Source organism: Mauremys reevesii, linkage group 11, assembly GCF_016161935.1.
Source record: "Mauremys reevesii isolate NIE-2019 linkage group 11, ASM1616193v1, whole genome shotgun sequence".
In the NCBI taxonomy this organism is placed as follows: domain Eukaryota; kingdom Metazoa; phylum Chordata; order Testudines; family Geoemydidae; genus Mauremys; species Mauremys reevesii.
The window spans coordinates 32,851,948-32,877,982 of record NC_052633.1 but is presented as its reverse complement, the minus strand read 5'-3'; the positions used below and the strand labels follow the sequence as shown (position 1 = coordinate 32,877,982).

At 43.8% G+C, this 26,035-nt stretch overlaps 1 protein-coding gene and 1 long non-coding RNA gene across 4 annotated transcripts in view; one reads left to right on the top strand and one right to left on the bottom strand.

The window, feature by feature from the left end:
• LOC120374573 overlaps positions 1-26,035 on the bottom strand; it is an 86,458-nt gene that overhangs the window by 22,841 nt on the left and 37,582 nt on the right. Inside the window, exon 1 of one of the 3 annotated variants that reach the window (XR_005586153.1) lies at positions 13,357-13,562. The exons of the other annotated variants lie outside the window; for them this stretch is intronic. This is a non-coding gene — a long non-coding RNA (uncharacterized LOC120374573). Of the gene's footprint in view, positions 1-13,356; positions 13,563-26,035 lie in introns of those variants that run through there. 3 annotated transcript variants of the gene reach the window in all.
• Positions 22,753-26,035, top strand: part of ITGA4 (integrin subunit alpha 4) — a 55,497-nt gene continuing 52,214 nt past the window's right edge. The window contains 2 exon segments of the mRNA XM_039494431.1: positions 22,753-23,362; positions 23,932-24,053. Of these exon segments, the coding sequence (XP_039350365.1) occupies positions 22,878-23,362; positions 23,932-24,053 (607 nt within the window). The 5' untranslated portion in view covers positions 22,753-22,877.

Sequence of the window (26,035 nt, the reverse complement as noted above, 5' to 3'; positions counted from 1 at the left end):
TCAGTGTGCTGTTGTAAGGAGGAAATTTCGTTAAACCAGTAACATGCCTAAACCACTGCCCGCAGCTGGAATACCAGTTGTTATGCTTATTGCTGAAAGCAGCTCTAAGATCTTTGTAGCAGCCTTAGTACAATTAACAGACCAAGAGAGGAGGGGGAAGTGAGTGACCACAAGGAGTAAACAATGACCCTGTGCCCTCCTGACTTGAGTTTTTTTCCGAAGCATGCGGTTTTGCAAGACAGAAAGTCTAGTAATATTTAATGATTGCTATGTGAAATACAACTGGTTAACTGATGGAATACTACAGGCTGGAAAACTCCACACTTCTGCTTAGCAGTTTTTTTGATGAACTAGCTATGTAATACTAACAAATTGGGTATAAAAAGAGAAAGAAATTTGGGCTCAGTGAACACTGAACACTTCTCAAATTCCCGTGCAGATGGAAAGCTGGCCACTGGAAATCTACAGTTATCCACTTGAGACCTCCGAGACCCTGGGTAAATATGAATCTGGGTGTAATCTGGGGTACTCTACTGACCTGTTGCGGATGTATGTAAGTGCTCGGGACTAAATAAAGTAGAAGCTTTGAGTGAAAACACTTGTTTGCCTGCTTGCCTCAACTATCGGCCAATGGCCATGTCCCCATTGATTTATTTCCTGCCACCACCTCACAGAGAGTAAGGTTACCAAGAGCTTTGGGTTCAGCAAAACCCTGGGTAACACTGTGCTCAGGTAGTGGTAGAACAAACAAAGGTAGAGGTAGAGTCCCCGTTTCCATTCTTTGGTTTGTTGGGCTTGGTGTGGGGGGGGGCATGTGGAGTACTTTGTTTATCTGAGTAGGGATGTCCCTTTTAGTCTCTTGACAGATCTCCATGAAACTTCCAAGGAGATACTCTGCAATCCTCTCCTGAAGATTTCTATGGATGGCAACCTTGTTTCTCCAACAGCTAAATGAGACTTTCCCATGCCACTCAGCAATAAATCTGGCTGGCACCACTGCAGTAAATGGGCTAGAAGTAAATGGGCCCAGGTGGCTTCAGGACACCAGTAGTAGCTGGGTTCTCTGTGCCTTTGATATCTCATTCCTGAGGGTGACACTCAAAATCACCACTGCCTGTGAAAATATTGCCAATATTCACTGCACTTTCCCTATACACCCGGGGAGGGGCGCCCAGCATTTAAAGCCACTCAGCAGATCACCCCCACGCCTCTCCCACAGGCTAGATTGTACTCACCATAGTTTGAACTGCAGAGCAGTGCTATAATGAGGGATAGCTCAGTGGTTTGAGCATTGGCCTGCTAAACCCAGGATTGTGAATTCAATCCTTGAGGGAGCCATTTGGGGAGCTGGGGTAAAAATCTAGGGATTGGTCCTGCTTTGAGCAGGGGGTTGGACTAGGTGACCTCTGGGAGGTCCCTTCCAACCCTGAGATTCTATGATTAGCATTTCTTATTCGAAGTATTTATGGGAACGGTGTAAGGGAGTTTAACACTTATCTTTCCCTTTCTGTTGTCACTATAAATCTAATGGCATATCTGTCTGTTTTAATCAGCAGCCTCTGGCATGCCTGCTGAATATCCCACTCTGAGGAGAAAGAAAAGGACTAGAGAGAATATGTTCTTTGGAGATCTTCTAATCCTCTATGGCCTCAGGCTGTGAGCACAGGGCTTGGAGAGTCCATATGAACACGACCATGAAAGAAGACCAGGAATGGAGACAGCAGTTGCTGCAGGACTGAGAGACACATTGGGAAATGCACCAGAACATCAGGGGTTTGCTCAAGCAAAAATCTCAGGTGTTGCAAAGCATTATTGACCCACATGCCCAAAGACCCTGGACTCAGCAGATTTTCCAGTCCTTGGAGAACTCCAGGGTCAGTGCTCCCTACACCCTCAACATACCAGTTGGCAGCATGACGTTCAGCCTTACCCCTGACACTCTGTGTTGGGGACAATAAGGAGAAACATAGCTACACATACACTAACCTGTGAAAACCGCAGGTTGATATATATGTAGCCACAACCCACTATACTGTACTAGGTTTTAGATACATGAATATAAATGTTCACTGTTTACTTCCGTTTTTACTTAGGGTTTTAAAGTCTGGTTCACCCTGTTACCATGCTGGTAAGAGGTTTTTAACCTTGTGTGTTTGTTTGCATTTTAATTTTGTTGCCTGTTTCTTTGCACACAATACAATTCTATTTTGAACCTCAGAGTGTCTTTATTAGTTTACAACACCAAGCATTACAAAATTCATAGCAGGAGGCAAAGATCCACTTATATTTAATTTCTGTACACACAAGAGACACTTTCATAAAAGCCTTAGACAACACTACCATGGCTGATTGTTAAAATGGTCTTTTAAAGCCTTCCTCAGCTGTATAGCTCTATGGTCTGTTCTTCTAATAGCTTTTGTGCTTGACAGTTCATGTTCAGCAGACAGCCAGTCCACTTCATCCCTCTTCCTTGGAGATTCCACTGCTTTGCCTCACAGATATTATGCAATCACAACATGCAGCTATAACTATGGGAAGTTTGGATCTTAGCAAGGCAGTTTAGTGAGTAAACAGCACCAGCATCTCTTCAGTCTACCAAAAGCACATTCAACAGTCATTCTGCTCCTGCTGAACCAGTAGCTGAATCTTTCTTTGGTGCTGTTGAGGAGGCCAGCGTATAGCTTCAGGAACCAGGGCAGCAAAGAGTAGGCTGGGTCCCCCAGAATTGCTATTGGTGACTGACTAATTTATAACTCTCCGGGTCCTCTTTGTTCCCCTTTTTAAGGACAGGTACTATATTTGCCTTTCTCCTGTCTTCTGGAACCTTACTCATCCTCCATGACATTTAAAAGACAATTGTTAATGGTTTCAAGATTGCTTCAGCTAGTTCTTTAGGTACCCTACGACAGTGATTCTCAAACTTTTTTTTTCTATGGACCACTTGAAAATTACTGAGGGTCTTGGCGGACCACTTAATGATCTTTCCAAATGTTGTTTGTACCATTAGCTAACTATTGTAAAGTTCTTTGGATAAAAGCGTTATATAAAAAAACCTTACTAATAATTAATGTTTTTTTGTTCTACAAAAGCACACAACTCATATTTTAATATCAGTAGTCTTACCTTTCTAATGTGATGGATGTGCCCTCTCTCCCCTGCCATGACATCCCCCAAGCTGGGGCTGGGAAGGACGGGGGTCTCTCCCTCTCTCCCCCACTGCAGCAGCCCCTGAGCTGGGGCTGGGAAGAAGGGCCATCTCTCCCCGGCAGCCACAGCCCTGGAGCTGGGGAAAGTCGCCTCTTTCTCTAGCCGCCACAGCCCTGCACATCCCAAATTCCTCCCACCCCCTCTTCTCACCCCACTACCCCCTCCCACCTACCTCCCTATCCCCCCTAAGGCCACCACCTCACCTTACACGTGTGTCTTCTCCAGGGTTCAGGCACCTAATTAGTGGAGCCAGGCCTGTGATGCTCCACTAATTAGGTGGGTAGCCCTTCATTCTCTTGTGTGCGGCCGCCCAGGTGCACACCTTAGAGGGAATTATCTGTGGACCACCTGAATGGAGCTCAGTGGTCCGTGGATCACAGTTTGAGAACCTCTGCCCTAGGATGAATTTAATCAGGCTCTGCTGATTTGACTACATCTAACTTATCTAAATATTATTTATTTTGTTCTTCTCCTATTTTGGCTTCCATTCCTTCTTGTTGTTAATACTGTGTTGAGTACTTGTTCAGAACCAACAGTTTTAGAGAAAACTGAAGCAAAATAATTGTTAAGAAATTCAGCTTTCTTGATACCACCAGTTATTAGCTTTCCTTCCCAATTTCTTCCCAACTAAGTAGACACTTTCCTTCATTTTTCTCTTGTTCCAAATGCATTTAAAGAACCTCTTTTTATTGCCTTTTATGTCCCTTGCTAAGTTTTGTGCTTTACCCTTTCTGATTTTGTTCCTACATGCTTGTGCTATTATTTTGTACTCATCCTAAGACATTTGTCCATGTCTCCACTTTTTGTAGGATTCCTTTTTGATTTTCAGGTCATTAAAGAGCTTCTGATGCATCCATCTTGTCCTCTGACTATTCCTCTTATCCTTCCTTTGTGTTGTGATAATATTAAAGGCACAGCTACAAATTGTTTCCTTAAGAAACTGCCAGGTCTCCTGAACAACTTTTTCCCTTAGATTTTCTTCCAATGGGACATCATACCAATTTTCTTCCAATGGGACATCTCTGACTTTGATAAAAATCTGCTTTTTTAAAGCCCTTTGTCCTTATTTTGCTGCTCTTACCTCTTCCTTTCCTTAGAATCATGAAATCTATCATTTCATGATTACTTTCACCCAAATTGCCTTCCACCTTCAGATTTCTTCCTGTTCGTCAGAATCAAGTTTAAATTGCCTATCCCCCTAGTTACTTCCTCCACTTTCTGGAACTAAGTTGTCCCAATACATTCCAAGAACTTATTGGAAATTGAGTGTTTTTCCATATTACTTTTCCAACAGATATCTGGGTAGTTTTAAGTCCCCCATTACTTCCAGGTCTTGTGTTTTGGATATTTCTATTATTTGTTCTAGAAATGCATTCTTGAAGTCTAATGCAACACCTCCTCCCTTTTTACCCTGCTTGTCCTTCCTGAACAAGATATACCCCTCTATACCCATGTTCCAGTCTGGAGACTCATCCCACTTAGTCTCTGTAATGCCACGTAAGTCATAACTTAGCTTATGTACTAATACTTCCAGTTCTTCCTGTTTATTTCCCATACTCCTTACATTTGTGTATAGACATCTAAGATGTTGAGCAAATGCACCTATTTATTTTCCTCATTTCTGCTATGACTGTTGTAATGTTCCATGTCTCCTCTGCCCCGCAATATCTAACCCTCTGTTAAGGTAATCTTTTGTAATACTGTGGGCTTCTGTCACCTGCCCCCTTTGAATCTAATTTAAACCCTTCTCACAGGGTTGGTGAGTCTGTGTGTGAAGATGCTCTTCCCCTGCTTGGTCAGGTGGATCCCATCTTTTCCTCAAAGACCTTCTTCTTGGAACAGCATTCCATGGTTGTGGAACCTGCAGCCCTCCCATTGACATCTGCACAGCTATGCACTCATCTCTAGGGTGAGCATGTCTCTGCCTGGGCCCTTACCCTCAATCAGGAGGATGGACAACTGCACTGCTGATCACTTCACCCTACCTCCTAGAGCCTTGTAGTCACTGCTGATCTGCTCAGGGTCAGATCTAACAGTATCATCGGTGCCCACATGGATGAGCATAGGTAATGATTAGAGGGACAGATGAGTCTCGGCAACCTTTCTATAATGGTTCAGACTTGGGCTCCAGACAGGCAGCACACCTGCTGGGACATTAAGCCAGGTCAGCACATGGAGGCCTCTGTTCCCCTCACAGGGGATTCCCTGACCACTAGCACTCTACACCTCTTCCTCTCAGGTATGGTGGCCATCGGCTTACCAGACTTGGGGGCAAATGGCTTCTCCTCTCCCTCCTCAACCATTAGGGTCTGCGCCTCACCTTCTGCTGCTAGCACAACATACCAGTTCATGATCTCGATGGACGGAAGACCTAAGTGGGTACATGCAGAGATGACCAAGCACCCAAGTGTGCATGCACCTGAGCACTATACAAAAGTCAGTGGCTATATACCAGTGTAACTTGTGTTGACTGAACTTTATAATGTAGACATAGCTGTGGTTTCAATTTTGGGCCATCTCTATTGATACTTCAGGCATGTCTACACTAGACCGTTTTACCTCAATTTAACTAATTGCTAATTAACTCAAGGCAATGAACACATTTGTAAAGGTTAACGTGGACACTCCCCAAGCCTTTGTTCCAGGATAGCAGTATGTTTGGTTTATCAGGGTAAACTACCTCAAGTTATGTGGCAATCCATTAGCTCAAGGTAAAAAAAAATGGCACGTGTAGACAAACCCTTCACTTTGGGAAGATCTTCTGGTGGGTCACCATAGTAGAGGATTCCCAGTGAGGAGATGGATAGATAGCATGAGGCAGATCACTGGAAGGTCAGATGCTAGTGTCCAAAGCTAGAATGAATCGAGAAGTCTTCCAGTAATTCTTCTATGATGTCACCAATATTCAGATACAAATAAATGGATTTCACGAACTATAATGTGGGGTTACAGGGATATCACCATCTAACCTGTGAATGGGGGTAATCCCTCTTCAAACTAATAGGGGGAGGGATAGCTCAGTGGTTTGAGCATTAGCCTGCTAAACCCAGCATTGTGAATTCAATCCTTGAGGGGGACATTTAGGGAACTGGGGTAAAAGTGTGTCTGGGGATTGGTCCTGCTTTGAGCAGGGGGTTGGACTAGATGACCTCCTGAGGTCCCTTCCAACCCTGATATTCTAGGATTCAGCATATTTCTCAATCCTCTCTCCCTTCCCCCACACCCACATGGGGGTTAGAGGATGTCAGGTCTCCCCTTCTCCTTACCAGACAAAGGTCTCTCAGCCATATCCCAGGTCTCATTTACCTCTGGGAGCTGGCCCTTTTAGCCTTTATCCATATTGGATACTGGCCGCAAGCTGCATTTAGCTACACATTCCTATATTACCTCCTCGCATTAAGTTCCTATTCTTACTCCTTTTAGCCTAAAGTTTATCTCCACTATACGGTGAGAAAGGTGAAAAACCCTCTGGGCTCCTACCAATATGGTCCAATAGGAAAAAAAAAAATATTTCCTGATACCGAAACTCCCATTGACTTCCATGGGGTCAGAATTTCACCCTTGGTCTGGATTGTTTAAACACTTTAAGAACATAATTACCAAAAATATCATAATTCCAAGAATTGGCCATGCTATTTATTTCCAAGAATGTTTTGCCATTAGAAAACCATTGATTAACATAAGACCATTGTTATAGCAAACAAGAAGTGATACATATTACAAATGTCTTTATATGATTAAGTATCAAAGGGGTAGCCGTGTTAGTCTGAATCTGTAAAAAGCAACAAAAAGTCCCGTGGCACCTTATAGACTAACAGATGTATTGGAGCATAAGCTTTCGTGGGTGAATACCCACTTTGTCAGACGCATGTCTCAGGACTCTTTGTTGCTTTTTATATGATTAAATTATGCATTGTGGCCTATTAGCTGTTGTGATAATTTGCAAGTGAAGAACACTCTTAGTGTGTCCTTCGATTATAATTTAACCTAATGCTACTACATCATAGTTATAGAAACAGAAAATTAAGTTACAGATAATAGAGAAAGAGAGTCAGCAATCATGGAACAAAAATCCACAAGGAAGTGAGAAATTGTCCCTAATTCTGTAGTGTGTCCTTCAGAGATCAGCACACACCCTCAGGTCTTCTTACACAGATGCAAAATGGTCTCTGTGATTCATTGATTGTATCTAAAATTATTTCCTACTGGCTAGGGTCTAAAGGCCCTTTCACTTTTGCACACAGTCAGAATTTCTCTGAGAAATTTCTTACAGAATCATCTCACAGTCTCACTTCGTGACCCAAAACCAGTAAACAGTGTCAGATGCATGTCATCTTTTCCTTCCTCAATATAGTAAGGATAGAGACATAGCCCTTCAGAAATGCCCAGGCAGAACTTCCTTTAAAGCAACCTTTGTACTCTATAATAACAGAGCTTTACTGACAAGGTTAATTTACACCAGAGAAAGTGCAAAAGAATGTATTATTTAAAGGGAAGATTTTCAAAAGCACCCAAGGGCATACATCTGTCACATAAAATTAATAGGTGTAAAGTATCTACTCCTTTAGATGCTTTGGAAATCCCATTCTAAATATTTAGCCACCACACAAGGTACTTTGATGAGTAGATGTAAGATAGAAGAATTCTGTCATTCATAAATAAGAAAATGGTGGTTTATTATTATTAGTGTGTATTACCCTGCTGAAATTCTCTGACCCTTTTAAGAGACTCTCTTTGTCTATCATGCCCCATCCATCTACAAATGGAGACCCTCCAAAGCCCTTTTTCATTTGTAGCTTGTTTACATAAAGCTTCCTGTTATTAGAATCCTTGTGGGAAGCTCTTGCTGTGTACTTTGTTGTTGGATTATGTGAGGAAACTCTGCCACTGAATTACAGTGATGCTGCAAACAAAGTTGCACCTTGAACCGATTATCACTGATATATCCCTATAATGAAAGTTGCTCATGACTCCACTAAAGGAATCTATTTTAAATACTGATGTATAACTGGAGTTTCTGGAATTTCAAGTTCATAAGAACTCAAAAACTCAAAGTAAAAGCTGGTGAAACCTGTTTCCTAGCAAATCATCTAGTTTTATCACTGTTCCCTTTTGCCAACAAATCCTGGGAGCCCTTTAGGTGCCCTCTGATGGGATCTCTTGGTCTTTGACCTCATTGCTGAAATACTGGGGAAGTGGCTGCTATCACCCCCCCCCCCCGTCACTCTACCACTCCTGACTCTGGTTTGTTCTGTCAACTTGCATCTTTGAGGAGTTGACCAAGTAGGAATGTTATCTATAAAAAGTCAGCTCAGTCGGGGGTCTCTCAGATCACAGCCTGAGTTAAGTCAAAGTGCATCAGCCAGGTGAAGGATTCATTCTGTGAGGTTGGGAAGAACTATGAGCCTCATTTTAAAAGAGGGGAACTGAGCCACTGAGGCTCAGATCCATGAAGGAACTTAGGTATGGCAATTCAGGGCACTCACCTCAGAGGTGGCAGATCCCTGCTCAAATCCCTTCTCCCCCTCAAGAGAAGGGGCCCCTTTACACCCTGGGTGAGTACCCTACCCACTAGGCTAAGGGTTGTAAGGGAGAGCTGCCTCCTCCTCCCCGCAGCTGTTTTGTGTGAACTCACCTGAAAGGACCAACCTGGTAGGCAGCCTTTGAGCACTGCCCGGCCCCTATACACCACTTAAGGGGCTGAATGTCTATCTTCCCCAGTTTCTGAATCGCTCTGGGGCTTAGGCAGGAGATAAGCATCTGGATGCCTAGAGTGAGGCATCAGTGCGCATGCTCAGAGGCAGAAACATAGGTGGCAGCTGAGTGGTAATGTTGTGTACTGCAGTGGTGCCTAAAAACAGGACTTAGATCCTCCCTTTTTGTTCATGGAATCACACTGTAAGGTCACACAGGAAGTCTCTAGCAGAGTTAGGAATTGAACCTACATCTCTTACTTCCCAAGCTAGCACCTTAGCCACTAGACCAAGTCATCCCCAAGCTTTTTACCTTGAACTCACCCTTATCCCGTCCATGCCTTTCGGAGCTGGGAGGAAGGCTGTGCTTCTGGGAGGGGGGGATGCGGACAGAGGTAAGGGCTGGGGTCACAGCTGAGGGTGAGGGCAAGAGCAGACTGTTTTCCAAGGCCTGCAGCCACAGCTGGGCACGGAATCCTGGGTGCGGGGTGGCCAAACAGGACTGTGGGCGAGGGGCTGGCAGCCTTGGCTGGGAGCAGATCTCCTGCAATGGGGCCAGCAGCCAGGCCCAGGAGTGGAGCTGGGCGGAACTCCTTCCCCACCCTCTGTGGGGGCTGGTTCAGGCCTCAGCCATGCCCCCCCCCTCATGTTACTCCACACCCCGCTAGGGAGCCACACCCCACAGATAGAAAACCTCTGCACTAGACCTTCCTTTCTCTCTTCCTTTTGAACAGCCCTCAAAATAAAACAGATGTTTCTCTTAAACCTTTTCAGTGATACTAAAAAAAAACCTTCAACAACCTATGAATGCTTTTGGATTATGTGCTCCGGATGGCTCTTATTTTGTTGAAGTTAACAAATCAAAGTCAATTCAATAAATGTAAGGTATTAGCTCTTTGGTTTTAAATACATTCGCTATAAAAATGGAGGAACTTTACACAGAAAATTATTGCCAGGAACTGAATACAAGATAAGTTTATCTTTACTTTTCCTGGCCCAACACTCTGCAGCAGACCATAAGCAGACAGTAAATTCTTTCATATCCTCTGTATGCTTAAGAATTATTTATAGTTAATAAAAAGCTAGAATATCTTACCCTCCTGCTGCTGATGTATTATATTATGTAGTGGGTGCATGAGTATAAGAGGAAAAGAGCATTAATCTGTGGCAAAATTAAATGCATGCATCATAAAATCTAGCCCACAGGAATAAGTTTTACTTGCTCTATCAAAATGTGCTTTCAAATCAAGATTTTCCTTCTGAGGGTTGAAATCGGATGATAGGAAACTGAGGAAGATCACTTACTTTGGGAAAATCACCTAGTTTTGCTTTTTAAAAAGTTCTCCAAGTTCTCCAAGTTCACCATACTCAAAACTCAAGTGTAGTGAAGTCAGTGCAAAAGGAAATAAGTAGAGCTGTGTGAATAACTGATCTTTTGGTTTCAGGGCTGATTCAAAAAAAAAATTGTCTTGGGTCAACCCAAAACAAAAAATGTTCAGCAAACCAAAACTACACTATTTCAAACTCCTGCCCAATGATTGGAATGAATATCTGACCTCCATTTTACATTGCACTGTCATGCATAGTGTAGTTGATGAAGGATGTATTCATGTATCCTTGCTCATTGTTTTGTACTAAATATGTTAGTGCTAGTCTCTGGCTAGTTTTTCAGGGAACTCTTATTGCTGTATTAAGGGTACCATGCTACATACAACCACTTTCCTATTCTGTTCATCTTTCCTAACATTTCCAAATATGCAAAGCCAGTACAGTACAATGAGGACACATATATTTTCATCTAACTTGTGAATAGGAAATGATCTATAATAAAGATGAGATTATTAATGTCTAGAAAGGAGCTTTCCTATTTGCATGAAATCAATGATCATATAATTGAAAAAGACAGTTTTAATCCCAATGTAGGTTATTGGATTTCAACATCAGCAAACTAACACCTCAAAACATGATTTGCTAATGAACATTTGAAGTATTTTTAATACCAAAACATATTTTCTTAAGACGTTATTTTAGCTCCTCACTGTGAAACACTGAAGATAAGAATTAGCAGAGACTAGGCATGTTGAAACGAAAAAAAATATATGTATATTTTTTCATTTGGAATTATAGTTACTGTTACATGTACACAAAAAGGGATTTAAAATAAACGCTACTATTTGGGGATGGTATGTTCATTATATTGGAATTAGAAGCAGCCAGGTACTTCATCTTACTCTACTTAACTTTAATCTATTCAGCCCAAACTCCCATGGCAATCAATGGGAGTTTTGCAGAACTGCAAGTTTGAGCCACAGACATAGTTCGTTGAGCTAAGACTTCCTTCCCCTATTTACAATGGTGTATCTATACTGCAGCATATGGAAAGACACTTGTATCTCTTCTTAATATGATCAAATAGAAACAGCCAGGTAATGTTTCTTGAGGGACTTACATGGAAAATATGTAAGGATGAATCTTGGTACAGCCCATTTAAGTGAATGACTTGTCATTTACTTCACTTTGGTTTTAGTCTCAAAACAATTTCAGCATAATCTAATTCGAGAGTACTCCGGGCACAAACAATTTCAATACATGTCTCCATATGCTTGGGACCTCTCTGTCCTAAATTAATATATTTTTCCTTTACTTCCCAAAAAAGCAGGTTTAGTGGCTGCACCACATGTATATTTAATCTCACTTTATAGTCAGGGCTACTTCTAATGCTATGTGTGTTTGTACAGCACCTAGCACATGGGGTTTCTGATACTCACTGGGGCCACAGGGCACTAGTGGAATACAAATAAATAACAAATATTCTCCTATTTTTCAGAATTCCAGAGGAATCTGCATTCTTTCTGGCTTACTTCTTTTCTTTTATGTGCTACTACTAAGGTTGGGCTCAGCTGTGAATGGAGACAGCAGTTTTGGTGTGCAAGGGCTGCAAGTCACATAGAGCTTGTGTATGCAAGAACTTCAGGACTGAAGATGAAATGTGCTATATGAAAGCTACATATTATTATTCACATGTCCAGAAGTAAAGACTGAATCCTCCTCATGATAATTTAAAGTTACTTGGTTCACACAGGTTTAAGGATTAGCACCAAAGCCCCAGGAAGTCAATGGATCAGGCCCTAAGCAGGAGTAGAATTGGCCCAAAGTACTCATTTGAAGAAAGGTAAAACATCTTCTGTTAAGTTAGGGCTTGATAGTAACTCATTGAGCCTGATTCTCAGCTGGTGCAAATCAGTGTAAATCCATTGACTTAAATGGAGCTATTCTGATTTATACCTGCTGATAATCTTGCCCCACACATATATTCTTTATATATTTTACAGTTGCTTCAGCATTTATCTTAAGTGCACACGTATTATGCTTAGCAGCTAGAAACTTTGTTCAAACTGCTATTGGAGCAATCTAATGCTCAGCAAAAGGAGAAAAAAAAAAAGCTTATTTTTCAAAAGTATTTTATAATACCCAAGGGATAATCATCTTCAGCAGGGATGATTTAGTAATTATCAGAAGAGAGGGAGAATCCAGCAGCAGGGATTCACATAAATCTTGCATCAGTTTAGTAGGGGAATTTTTAACAAGGGTCTCTTGGGTACATTATCACTCATGTCCAAAACTGAGGCATAGCACAGAGACCTACAGTTTACCTAAAAGACCTTATCACATTTTAGAAGTTTTGCAGACTGTATCTGAATAAGAGGTTGTTCCTTCTTACCTCTCTGAAAGGTCATTATCAGCTCTGCTAACTATTGCAAGCCAGTTCCTGCAAGAAGCTACTTACACCCCAACATCAGTCTATTGAAATCAGATTCTCCACTTCCTTCAAGTTCAGAACTGATCAGATCCAGAGCTACAATTTTGAATCTGTTTATTTTAACTATATGCTGACTTTTTTTTCCTCTTAACTCTTGAGTCTATTCTTATATTGTTTTCCTGTGGTTGAATTGACCCCTCTCCATTATTATATCATACCATATTTTTGTTTATTTCATTTCAGGAAGTACAGCTATTGCTGAAGTATATGTCTTTTCATATTGTTATGGACTTTCACAGATAAGAGGGAATTGAACAAATGCCTCTTAAGACACTGTTCTCCTCAAAGAGATGGTCATTCCTATACATCTGTTTTCCTATATTTAGCCTCTTCGTTAAAGCAACAAAACCAAACACGCTAATTATTTTAAAAAATGTTTTTGCTTGTAGGTGGCATTGATATGATCTCACCTAAATTTGGGTGCTAATACTTCTGTTTCCTTCACATTTTCTATAAATGATGAAAATTAATTTCTTAGGAAAAAACCCCCCACATCATTCATGAATAATTAGCATTGGATATGGTTTTACTGTTAACAGGCAAAAACTAAACAAATTAAAGGAATGACTGGAACAATGCATTTTAGAATATACTTTCTAAAAGGACAACACTCTTTAAAATCAACTTTAAACTCACTCAGACAGACACACAGAGGATTGCAAATGATGCCTCCATCAGTCAGTTTGATCTTTCAACCCTGGAAGAGCATTCTGAGGGACAGCAGGTTGAGAAACCTTGAGTTTTCCCTTGAAGAAGTCAGCTTTAGGTTATAGAGGATGCTCTGTATCAGCATATCCCAAGCTTGTCCTGACTATACCTCCATCCAGGGTAGCACCATTAGCTTTTGCTTTGTTCTGGTCCCCTATGCCCCTCCACCCCAAGACACCAATTCAGCACCTACTGCAATCAAGGAAAGACTCCCATTGACTTCAGTAGCACCGGATCAGGCCTCATTATGGGGAAAAAGGTCACCACTGAAATGTATTCATGAGTTTGGCTCACTAATTGAATAGGCATAATTAATTAGAAATATTTTATGGTTTCTAAAGGGCTCTGGGCTGAGCAATGCACCTGAAGCAATGGAAGTCATTTCTTCACTGACTCAGCAACTTAAGAAAAAGTTGTGAGCCTGCTGAACCTTTTAAAAAGTTTTATCATCTATCATTAGTGTGGAACTAACAGGAGGTGGAGAATTCATGTAAATAACTTCTCCTGTTCTATACTATGCACTGAACAATTACAACATATTTCTTCCCTGCATTATGCAGCTGAATTCTGAGGGAGAAATCCTGAAGCCTCACTGAAGTCAATGGCAAAACTATTTTTTCTTTCTTCCCCTCCATTGAGATAGAAATTGATCCCTTTCTTTGAACAACCATGGATTGACTCTAAGGGGAGGTACTAAATAGTTTATGCACATTACGAAAGAGGAGGAGATCATTACCTCCTCCTACGTTTTCTTCTGCATATTATGGTGTCTGTTAACACTTCTCTCTCCAGTAAAATATTTGTTTACTGCTTTAATTTTTGTGAAGCCTGCAGATCTCATCCAACTAGGCCAGACACAGCAGAATTCTATTTCTCCTTGTGCAGCATCTACAGACTTGTTAACTAAGGTACAGTCAGTTACACTGTGCAAACCTACTGAAGATAGTGTGTTTGCTGAGGTGTTACTGGGGGCATAAAATAGTTTGCAGAACCTTTTATTATAAGTAACGTGTGAGAAGGAAAGAAACTGATTTGATTCCCACAGGAAAAACTACGGTTCCATAGCTGAGAGTCAGAAAAAAATTAAACATTTAACTTGTAGACTGGGCACATTTATTTATTGAACAACAGTAAGTACTGAACACCGGGATGTCATTTTTAGAGTCGCTTTTCAGAGCAGATCTGCATTGTCAGTCTGCCATGAGCAGCTCCCTTGCCTTCAACACACCAAGAAACAGGCAGATGCCTCCAGGCAACATATAAAATCACAGCCATTTGATTTCACACTCTTTGTTAATAGCACCTACCAAACTTTTCAAACGCTAAAAGCTAGAAGTGAAAGATGTGCAAGAAAACTAATCAAAGAGGTCTTCAAAGAGGTTCTGTGCAGGAGGTCATGGCAGATTTGAGTTCTATATAAATTATTTCTGATTTCAAAATGAGTGGTTGCTATTTCCATTTGACAAACTGAATATATGAGGGCCTTTCACACAGCTATTGGTGAGGAAAAAAAGCATTAAATAAAATTGAAAATGTGATTGTAAAGCAGAGTCATCAGAAGCAGATTTAATTCCTGAAACTACTTTAAGTTATGTTTAGCTAGATTTCAAGTTGACGTGTATCCCTTTAGCTCTGCATTTCCACATGTTTTATGTCTTTAAAATGTTTAACCTTAGCTTTTTTGTTTGTTTAATAAATATTGGAGGCTTTTATGTCCTGTCCTGTAACAAAACAGGCACAGATGCTGCATGGAACTTAAAATTATCAACAGGAATACTGTGTACATGCTTTCTTCTTTCACAGCAGATGTTGAACCTTTTATTTATTACAGGTCTAGCTGAAAGTCATACAAAGGTGTTTTCTGTGAAAGGTGCAGATGGAGCAGAAAGAAATGCACTTCAGAACATGAGCCCTTTCAGGAAGAATCTCTGCCAAGATATGCTCTCTTTCATTAAAGGTGTATCTTTAATTCCTGGAGACTCCAGGCCAATCCTGGAGGGTTGGTAACCCTAGGATTGACTGTAGCTGGGTGAGAGGCAGGAAGTCAGCGGACAGCATGGCCTTTGAGGGAACAGATACTGAGGGGCACAGAAAGCACTGCCAGGGTAGACTTGGAAATTGTGAGAAAGGAAACTGACCACTGTTGTTTGCTTCTCCTGTATTCAAAGAAACAGGACGTGGTATACTTTCTTTGAAAATAAACAGGATTGCACCAAAGAAATACCCAACTCTTATCAACAGCTTTTCCCCCTGCGAGGCCCCAAATATTAGCTAACACAGTGGTCCCCAAACTGTGGAGTGTGCCCCTGAAGGGGTTGCAGAAGAATGTTCTGTGGGGGGTGGCAGGGTCCGGGCTAACCTCCATTGGGGGCAGGCAGGGAGCGCCACCCAACCCCACTCTGACCCCAGCTCTGCTCCAGCCCCAGCTGAGGCCCCAGTTTTGGCTCCTGACCCTGCTCCAGGTTGCAGTTCCCAGGCCCAACTCTGACTGCGGCTCCTGGCCACAGCTCCGGCCGCGGCTCTGTTCCCTTACCCCGCTCCCAGGGGTGTGTGTGTGCAAGCAGATTACATTACAAGTAAGGGGTGGGCATGACATAAAAAGTTTGTGGACCACTGAGCTAACCCCTCAGGTCAAAGCAGTAGTATTTCCTCCTAACGTCTAAGCAAGAGCTTGAAATACCAATTTTGACCCACACTTATTTTGCTAATAGTGTTCTCAGGAAGCTCTAAGAACAATGAAGAAATCTTCCTGGCTCATGAACGTCAATGGAGCTATGATGATTTACAGTAGCTGAGGATCTGCTTAAGTAGTTTTCCTACCCTTGGAACATTCACTATGAAGTACTGCATATGACCCAACTGTATTACCTTAAGATGTAGCTGAGCAGTACTCTTGCTGCTATATAAGTAATTATTTATGGTATAAAATATTACTAATAGCCAAATAAGGGCCTGATCTTGCAAGGTGCTGAACAACTCCTGGAAGTGCTGAGTGTCTTCAACTCCCGTTGGACTGAAGTCAGTTGAAAGCACTCAGCACTTCACAAAAGGGGACACCAAGATGATGCACAAATACAGTACAACCCATTTTATGCCACTTTTCCATTACCTTCAGCGCCGTTGATTGTTCTCCTTAGTGACAAGATTTATGGTTTACCCTTGGTAACCCATTTTCCTCACTCTTCTGACCACCGGAGTAATGACACCCAGTAATGTCAGCCTCTCTCTGAACCCCAATGCTTTCATAGTATTTGTACAATAGCCCCATCCCCGCAGTATTTTCCTGCTTTTATGCAACTTAGCCATATAAATAAAAGTGCTTTATTTCTCTGAATTTTATAAATGCTACAGCTGATGCACAGTCAGAGGCCACGAGATTTACTGCAATTCCAGTCTCCTCATCAAAACTTCCATGGAACATGTCAACATACTTGTGTGCCCATGCAGTACTACAATCAACCTTTCCTGGACATGTTTCAAACAATCATGGCTAAGCACTATAATGGTTGAAATAATTGCAGTTTTCAAATTATAAAACAACATTTCAAACATTTCTGCAAAGTGAAACAACTGTTGTGAACAAGGCAAACACACAGAAAATAAGACCAACTGGCTCAGCCCAGAGGTATCACACACTTTTTTTTCAGTGCTGTTTTGTACGCAACAGATAACATGGAGGACTGCAAGCTTCTGTCCATTAATGCATTGATATCATGCAGTAGGTCTGTATGTAAAGCAAAACTAGCAGCTCTGTGACATCTCCCTTCTCCTCTTATAGCCCCTACCCAGTCAAGCCTCTGTGAATTGGGGGGCTAAGATATATTGGGAGAGAAGGGGGCCAGATCTGGGGAGCAGTTACCCAACATGACATGTTCCTCTCCCAAACCACAATACTTGTAGAAAAAATTAATGCCATATGAACTTTGGCTGTGTGCCATCCTATCTCCATAGTATGTTACAAGCACTCAGGGAGGGAAAGGAATCTACCTTTCAACCAGCCAAAGCCCAAATGTGGGAAACATTTATTAATCTAGGATATTTCAAATGCTATGCTCTTCATTCCTTTAGAGTAAATAAGTCTTTCTATAACCTCCCTTTGATTATTCTGTATTTTTGATGTAAATAATTTTGAACAAGAGAAGTGAGAGGGACATCAAATGTGCATAAAACTAGGATAATTTGGTACTAAACAGTGAATTTACCAAGCAGAGTTTTTTAGGTCCTCTTTCTCCTTCGTGTGTGGGGTTTTATCATGGGAGTGCAGGGAAAGGCCTACATGCACACACTCTGAACTCTAGTGATAGCCAGCGGAGTCAACTGGAATGAGGGAGATTGCAAGCATTTATGGGTCTAATTATCTCATTGAAACACATATATAGCAAGACACTTCATAACAAGTTGTGGATACTTGGAGTGGTCTGCCAAGTGTCACATCTCTTGCATGACACTCCCCCACATAGCAGCTATGATTTCATGCACAGTTGTGTGGAGAACTTAGCAGCAAAGGGAATAGGGTTGGCTTTTTAAGGGAATGAGTTGGGAAGCAAGAGGAAAATAAGTGGCTGCTTTCCCCCACATTCAGTGTCTCCTACTTGATCATTTGTTTCCAAAAATCAGTAGAGAACAAAAAAGACAAAAACAAAGGAATGGAAAGGGAGGAAAAGGAAAAGAAGGAATGGATCTGGGAGGGGAAAGGAGAGCAACATCTCAGTTTCCATCTGCTAGAAATGAATAAAAAATTTCTAAAAAGTCAGATCAAATATTTTCAAATTTGTCCGAGGTCCTTCTTCTCTGAAATGTTACCCACTTTTTTAGCTGCCAGGTCAGTCAAGGAGTCATGACAAGCATTGTTGTTAATGTGTAGAGAGCCCCATAGGTTCACTCAACTAGCTGTGGATTGTTACAACTTCCTGGCTCATATGATCCTCCCTAATTTAGATTTCCTGCAGGCCTAGAACAAAGATTTGTGTATATCCTGGAAACCTAGCAAATGGGGAGTGTCTCGCAAAACATCAAAAACTCTACTATTGAGCTATGATTATTAAAGCTGATTCAGCACAAAGCTGATTTCATTCACACTGGCATGGACCTTGCCAAAACTGACTGCTGCTGGAAATGTGGGTCCCCCTAAGTCACATCAGCTCACATGTTTTGGGATTGTTCCAGGATACAATCCTTTTTGGCTAAAGTAGGCAGGAAAATTAATATGATAATGGATATCTCCTTAAAAATTACACCTGTTAACTATTTACAACAGCTCGTTCTCCCCACATCAGCTGCTGAGACCCAAGCTATGTAAAGAAGAACCAGAATACAACCCAGGAGAGAGCTGCTACCCAGGGCACCCTCAGAACCCACCCCAACCATTCCTGGCCCAATCACCTCCAAGTGCCTATGCTCCCCACCACCCATCAGTGTCCCTTTCCCCTTCTACTCCTGACCACAGTCCAAGATCCCCCTGATGCTCCTGCTGGCTGAAACCTCTGATGCTGTTGTCCTCTCTGGTGCTTGTGACCTCTTTTTTTCTCTCCTGCTACTCCTTCTCCCAACATGCTGAGCTTTGGACCATGCATCTTAGGGTACATCTACACTACCCGCCGGATTGGCGGGTAGTGACTGATCGGGGATCGATTTATCGCGTCTAGTGTAGATGCGATAAATCGATCCCCGATCGTTCTGCCGTCAACTCTGGAACTCCACCATGGCGAGAGGCGGAAGTGGAGTCAACGGGGGAGTGGCAGCCATCGATCCTGCACCGCGAGGACATGAAGTAAGTGATTCTAAGTCGATCTAAGATATGCCGACTTCAGCTACGTTATTCTCATAGCTGAAGTTGCATCTTAGATCGATCTCCCCCTCCCCCTGCAGTTTAGACCGGGCCTTACAGTCAGGCCTCAGAAGCTGTGCAACAAGTAGGGTTGGATTGCTTCTGGGGGAAAGGCCAAGTATTGGCAGGGGAAAACTTCTTCTTACTAGGGAAGGAGCAGTTCCTCTTGCCTACGGAATTTCTTGAGTAAATAAAGAACCCAAGGTCCTGGTCCCAGAGCTTCTCCAAGGACCTGCTTATAGAAGGTAGGGCCCAGACCCCAACTCCTCCTCCCATAGGGCTTCTGTTAGGAGTCCCTTCTCCCACCTATCCTTCCTTGGATGGGAGGGTCTGTGCCCCTCTGGCCCCCACCTCTCCATATTGGTATAAGCCCCTCTGCTCCAGGTATCTCTCCCCACTGCTGACAGAGTCTGAACCCCTTCAGCCTCTTGCCCCCATTTCTCCCTGTCAAAGCTGATTCCCCACTCTGGCGCCCACAAGGATTCTAAAAATTAATACTGGCCACTCCAGACTTGTATTAAACTCCCATGGTTACAGCTTTTCTCTGACCTTGGATTGGTAGATGCTGCCACCACCCGAGCGCAGAAACCCTTCGAGAACTTAGGAAGGCGCACTTGGGAATTCCTTCCTGTGGGATTCCCTCAAGCCCTTTCACATACACACCCTCTGGGGAAGAGCTGAGAAAGAAAAAAAAAAAGGAAATCAGCTGTTGCCACCAGCTAATTAAAAAAACGTGCACAAACCTCTTAAGACACAAAAATCCAATTCTGCTCTTTAGAAAATAAATTTTATTAACAAATGAAGGACATAAATCCACACCGTGTAGAGGTCAAGCATAGGAGTTTATTACACACAGTGCTGGCGGAGTGTCACCTTGTTTATTAGGCTCAGAGACACTGCCAATCAATTGATTACAATAGAATATATAGATTTTCCATGGGCAGGAGAAAGTGACGGGGTAGGCAGTTCCACACCCTGGGATAGGTTTTGCAGCAAGACAAGATAGCACATTAGCCAATGGTTAAAAGTTTACATAATGTCTCCGCCCATGGTCTCAAATAAACAAGTTAACATTTAATTAATACTTTGATAAAATGTTATTAGTATAAAATATATATGTTGAATTCTGATTTGGGGTCCATAGGAATGGAGCAACTCCTTTGATTGTCCACCAGGTACATTCATAGGGGTTAAAGCAAAGAAACAGTGAAAGTATATGGCAATAAAGATTGTCCCCTTTATGTCTTAAGGCAGGCACTGGTCCCTGGGAAGGGAGGTGGAAGGATGCCATATCTTATACTGACATGTGCCAACTTTTCATAAACTCAAGGTTGGATCTGTGAACATTCCCTACAGAAGAGACTGACACAATAGGAACAGGGATCCTGTCTTCAATTTGCAACTCTGAATAAGACACAATTATTTAGTTCTTAGCTCCAACACCTGGGAATTTGCTGACCAGGCCTATTTTAGCAAACACAAGATTATCTGTTTACCCAGCTTTCTCTTAGCTAATCACTATTTGCTAGGCCTCTGGTCTCTAGACCAAACTCTGGACTTTGGGTCTGAGAAAGAGCTGGCATAATCCATATACCAGGTTGTTATATAAAATGCACTTGGTTTTTAACCCTTCAACAACAACAAAAAAGAATAAAAGAAAATACATCTGGGAACTCAAGCTATTGCTAGATTTAAAAAAAAACCCAAAACCTACAAGGATTAAGCATCAAGAATAGCTCTCTTGAGGTCCAGTTTAAAGGTTACAAGCAAAACAAAAGCACCTGGGGTTAGCACAGAGGAATCCACAAGCCACAAAGAAATAAAAGGGATAAACCTAATCATGTCTTCCTAGACATTTCCTGATCTACTTACATATCTGGGGTTTTAAATTGGTAGTTTCTAGGTATGATACTGATGATTTTTCATACGTGGCCCAAACTTCTTACAGCATAGCCCTGCCCTGCCTGCCTCTCCCCAGGAGAACAACACAGAGAGGCAAAAGGGGAGTCTTGTTTCAATTTTTAAAAGTTCCAGCCTTCCCATTGGCTCTTTTGGCCAGGTGCCCACTCACTTCCTTTTACCTATGCATAGCAGTGAGACTTTTAAACCCTTTACAGATAGATCAATTAGAGAACAGCTACTAAAAGGGATTTTATAGCTACTGGCTGGGTGGGTGTCCATAAAAGGGAGCTCCCCCCACATTTATCACACTCCCCCAAACCAGTTGCTCACTCTGAGTCCCTCTGGTCCTGGGGCCCTATTCACTGCTTGAGGTCCTGGGCCCCTCCCTTGCCTTTCCTCCCTGCCCAGCTCCATTGCTTCCATGCAGGGAGGGATTAGAAGGTGGGGCCCCCTCTTCGGTCTGTAATTCTCCTCCATTTTCCATGGCTGCTGCTGGGCCCCAGGGGCAGAAGTGTCCCTGGCAGTGCCCATCTGACAGGTACCCCTAGGGGCAGAGGCTAGCAAGGAGAGAACGGGGTGACTGGCATTTTGCAGGGAGGAGTAATAATTTCTGATGGGGCAGGAGGAAGGTTAAAAACTCTTTGGGGAGCACCCCTTGTACTCCCCCTACTGAAATATTTCGCTGCCCCCCGCATCTCCTCATTGCTCCTCAGTCCCCTTTGTGTCCTGCTGGTTACCTTCCTGCCGAGGGGCAAGGCAGTTGTGTGCAGCTCCGAGGTGATATCTGTCACAAGTGACAAAGCTCAGCATCTCCCCAGCATGGGAGCATGTGCAGGGTGGTAGTGGGGGGCTGGGGCATGGGAGCACGTGGGGGGGTGCCTGGGAGCAGGTGCAGGGTGGTAGTGGGGGACTGCGGGGTGCCTGGAAGCATATGCAGGGTGGGAGCAGGGTGGTAGTGGGGGGCTCAGGCATGGGAGCACGTTGGGGGTGCTTGGGAGCAGGTGCCTGGTGGTAGTGGGGGACAGGGTGGTGCCTGGAAGCACATGCAGGGTGGCTCTGACCTGGGAGCAGGTGCAGGGTGGTAGTGGGGGGCTGGGGCATGGGAGCACGTGGGGGGGGGCTCTGACCTGGGAGCACGTGCAGGGTGTTAGTGGGGGACAGGAGGGTGCCTGGGAGCATGTGCAGGGTGGCTCTCACCTGGGAGCAGGGTGGTAGTGGGGGGCTGGGGCGTGGAAACACGTGTGGGGGGGGTGCCTGGGACCACATGCAGGGTGGCCTAGCCTGGGAGCAGGTGCAGGGTGGTAGTGGGGGGCTGGGGCGTGGGAGCACGTGGGGGGGGGCTCTGACCTGGGAGCACGTGCAGGGTGTTAGTGGGGGACAGCGGGGTGCCTGGGAGCAGGTGCAGGGTGGTAGTGAGGGGCTGGGACGTGGGAGCACGTGTGGGGGGTGTGCGTGGGAGCACGTGCAGGGTGGCTCTGACCCGGGAGCAGGTGTAGGATGGCGCAAGGGGCTCGACATGGGGTCGGTGGGCAAAGCTGCCCGCGCTCCCCGGCCCGGGCCAATGCTGCTTCCCCAGGGCCAGAGGGGAGCATCCCTCTGCGGCCAGCAGCAGCGGGCCCGGGCTGGGCTCCTCCCTGCATGGGGGGCTCCCATTGGTGAGAAGCAGCGCTCGGAGCCTGCCCCCAGCTTGGCTGTACGCGCTGCCCGCGGGGGAAGGGGCATGAGGGGCGTTCGCCCGCCCGCCCACCGCCCAGGATTTCCAGTGAGGCCGAGGCCAGGCGGCCCCTTGCCCAGCCCCTCACTCCACGGGCGAGCTGCAGCGCCGGACCCCCTGCCTCCAGCTGCTCGGGCCGCCCGCCAGCCGGCGCCGCAGAGAGAGGGCGGGGAGAGAAACGGCGCGGGACCTACAAGCGAGCTGGCTCGGCCCCCAAGCGCCGGGGCTGCTCCCCGGCCTGAGCCCGGCGCGCCGCGGGTGCAAGCTGGCCGCGCGCTGCCAGGAGCCATGCGGAGCCGGGAGAGGCTGCGAGGGGGGCTCGCCTCAGGAGGGGCTCCCGTGTGGGCTGCGCTGCTCCTTCTCCTGGGCCGCTGCCTGAGGGCTGCCCACGCCTACAACCTAGACACACAGCGCCCCGTGGTCTTCAAGGGGCTCCGTGGGACGTTATTTGGCTATTCGGTTGTGCTGCACGGTTATGGCACTAGTAGATGGTAAGTGTCGCCCGCCAGGCGAGTTCTCGGCTCTCTGTAACTCTGGCCGCTGCCTGGGAAACCTTTGGGAACTTTCCTAACAGCGGTGAACCAACTAGCACCATTCTGCTGCTCGCTGATTTTGCTGGTCCCCCTGACCGGGCAATGACTGCAGCCCCGCTGCTCACGTTCTGACTAAGGCCCCCCCAGGAAAGGTTTTGCTTTGTGGGTCACTCGGTGAGATCTTCCCAAGAACTACTTCTTCCAGGGACGGCTTCAAATCTGAACCTCATTCAAGTTGTCCCAGATCGCGCAATCCTGCGTCCGATTAAAGTTACAGTAACTTTTTGGCTACTCCATTACATGGGGCATCCACTTACAGCATTCCCGCTGCAAAGAAACCGAAGAAGTTGGGAAGCAGTTTCTTTTCGTTTGCCATTACACAGTTGCTTATTGCAGACGTTTGCACCCTGGGTGCAGAAGAGCATGAAGCTCATCTCTAATTCTCCTGGGTACTGGGGGCGGGGGGTTGCCTTTTAGTGTTTGCATTTCTGTTGTCGGGGTTTAATTTTTTTTCTCCTCACTTTCAGGTTGGTTGTGGGTGCCCCTAAAGCCAACTGGTTGGCAAATAGCTCTGTGGTCAATCCAGGTGCAATTTTCAGATGCAGGATCGGGAGCAACCCCAGTGGGACTTGTGAACAGCTTCAGATGGGTGAGTTGAACGGTGTTTGCACCTGAAGATGATGTTACCTCTTCAGCGAAGAACTCCAAGCTTGCTTGCCACTTATAGTTGAATACAGAAGCTAGCCGGCCACTACAACCCTCTTATTTAGAAGAAGCAAAGTGCACACTTATGTTCCCTTGATTCCTCAACAGTTATAACTGACAAAATAAACAACTAATAGAATTTTCCCAAAAGCATGGAGAAATATTGGATTGTCTCAATAAATGCTCCTCCTTCCACTATTTTGCAAATACTTTCAAACCATCTTAGTGGCTATTTATCATTAAAAAACCTGTACAACATAGCCCAATTTCGATCTGACTAAACAAACCTCCTTCAACTTATACCAGTGCTTGCAATAATACAAGAACCTAGAGGTGTCCTCTATGTGCTTATTTCACATTTTTGACTCATTTTGATATTTCATAAATTAGCATTTATATTTACTATTCAGTAATATAAAAGATCAATGCTTTTATAAATAGAACAGGAGTACTTGTGGCACCTTAGAGACTAACAAATTTATTTCAGCATGAGCTTTCGTGAGCTACAGCTCACTTCTTTGGATGCATAGAATGGAACACACAGACAGGAGATATTTATACATACAGAGAACATGAAAAGGTGGAAGTATGCATATGTACTCTGTTTGTATAAATATCTCCTGTCTGTGTGTTCCATTCTATGCATCTGAAGAAGTGAGCTGTAGCTCACGAAAGCTCATGCTGAAATAAATTTGTTAGTCTCTAAGGTGCCACAAGTACACCTGTTCTTTTTGCGGATACAGACTAACACGGCTGCTACTCTGAAACCTGCTTTTATAAATGTAGATTCAATTATTTAAAATATAAATCCTAAAAAATCTAGATTTTAAAAACGCTGTCTTTTTCTTACCAATAGAAAGGAATACAATAAAATTAGATTAAAAAAATGAATTAACCCTAAATTGAAATGACAGTTCCCATCTTCATATTTATTTTTCTTTCCATATTTTGCTTTCAGCATCTATTATTCAAAAGGCTTTTGAGAATTTAAATTAAACCTCTGTTATTTCCCGCTCTGAGAAAGTAGTTCAATCTTCTGAACTGAGGGCAACTGTAATTAAAGTCAGTGGGGAAAAGAAAAAAAGTTTCCAAATTATGCTCTGGAGTTTCTCTCTAAAACATTTCCGTTCCCAACCCATGATGAAGTAACTGGAATGTTTTTTTTCAGATGGATTGCTAATGGCATACAGGCAACTATATGTATCCTGCTCCAAGTATATGATTTTTGTACAAAATGCAGCAGTCCATCTGTTAAAGGAAACAGGTTGCTGTGAACACATCACCCCTGTCTTCTGTCCTTGTCCTCCTTAACTACAGAGTCCGGTTCCATGTCTGTATCCTGTAATCAGAGCCATGCGTGAGATTGCCCTGAGCTACCTGAAATATCATCTCTCCCACGTCCATTGTGATCCACTGAAACCATAAAACTCAGCCAATAGGGGAGGTTTGGGAGTGCAGGAAACAGCTTTCAAAGGAGCTGGACTATAGAACTTGCTCCCATAAGACATTAGCTACTGTCAAAAAATAAATGCTCTTTGCTTTAACTTAGCTTTCCCTTCATTATTCCTACACATAAGCCAATATCCCCACATGTAGATTGGGGTTACAGAACCTGAGTAACCTCAGGAAGTAAGAGGCTTAGTTTTGGCTGTGGTTGTTACATTTCTCTTTTTGGATCAGTACTTTTTTTATTTATGTGTCAATCCTGATTTGACTTTGTGACCCTATGCAGTAGAGTGAAGTGGCACATGGAGCCACGTAAGGTAGACAAAAAATATGTAAAGGATTTCTATGATCTAGTGGTAATAACAGCCAAATTAAATCCCTGCTCCTTGTGCTCTTTCTAAATAAAGTGAGCAGGCCCCTACATTATGCCACATTGATAGTTAGCTAGGAATGCCCACTACTATCTATGTGGCTGCCCTA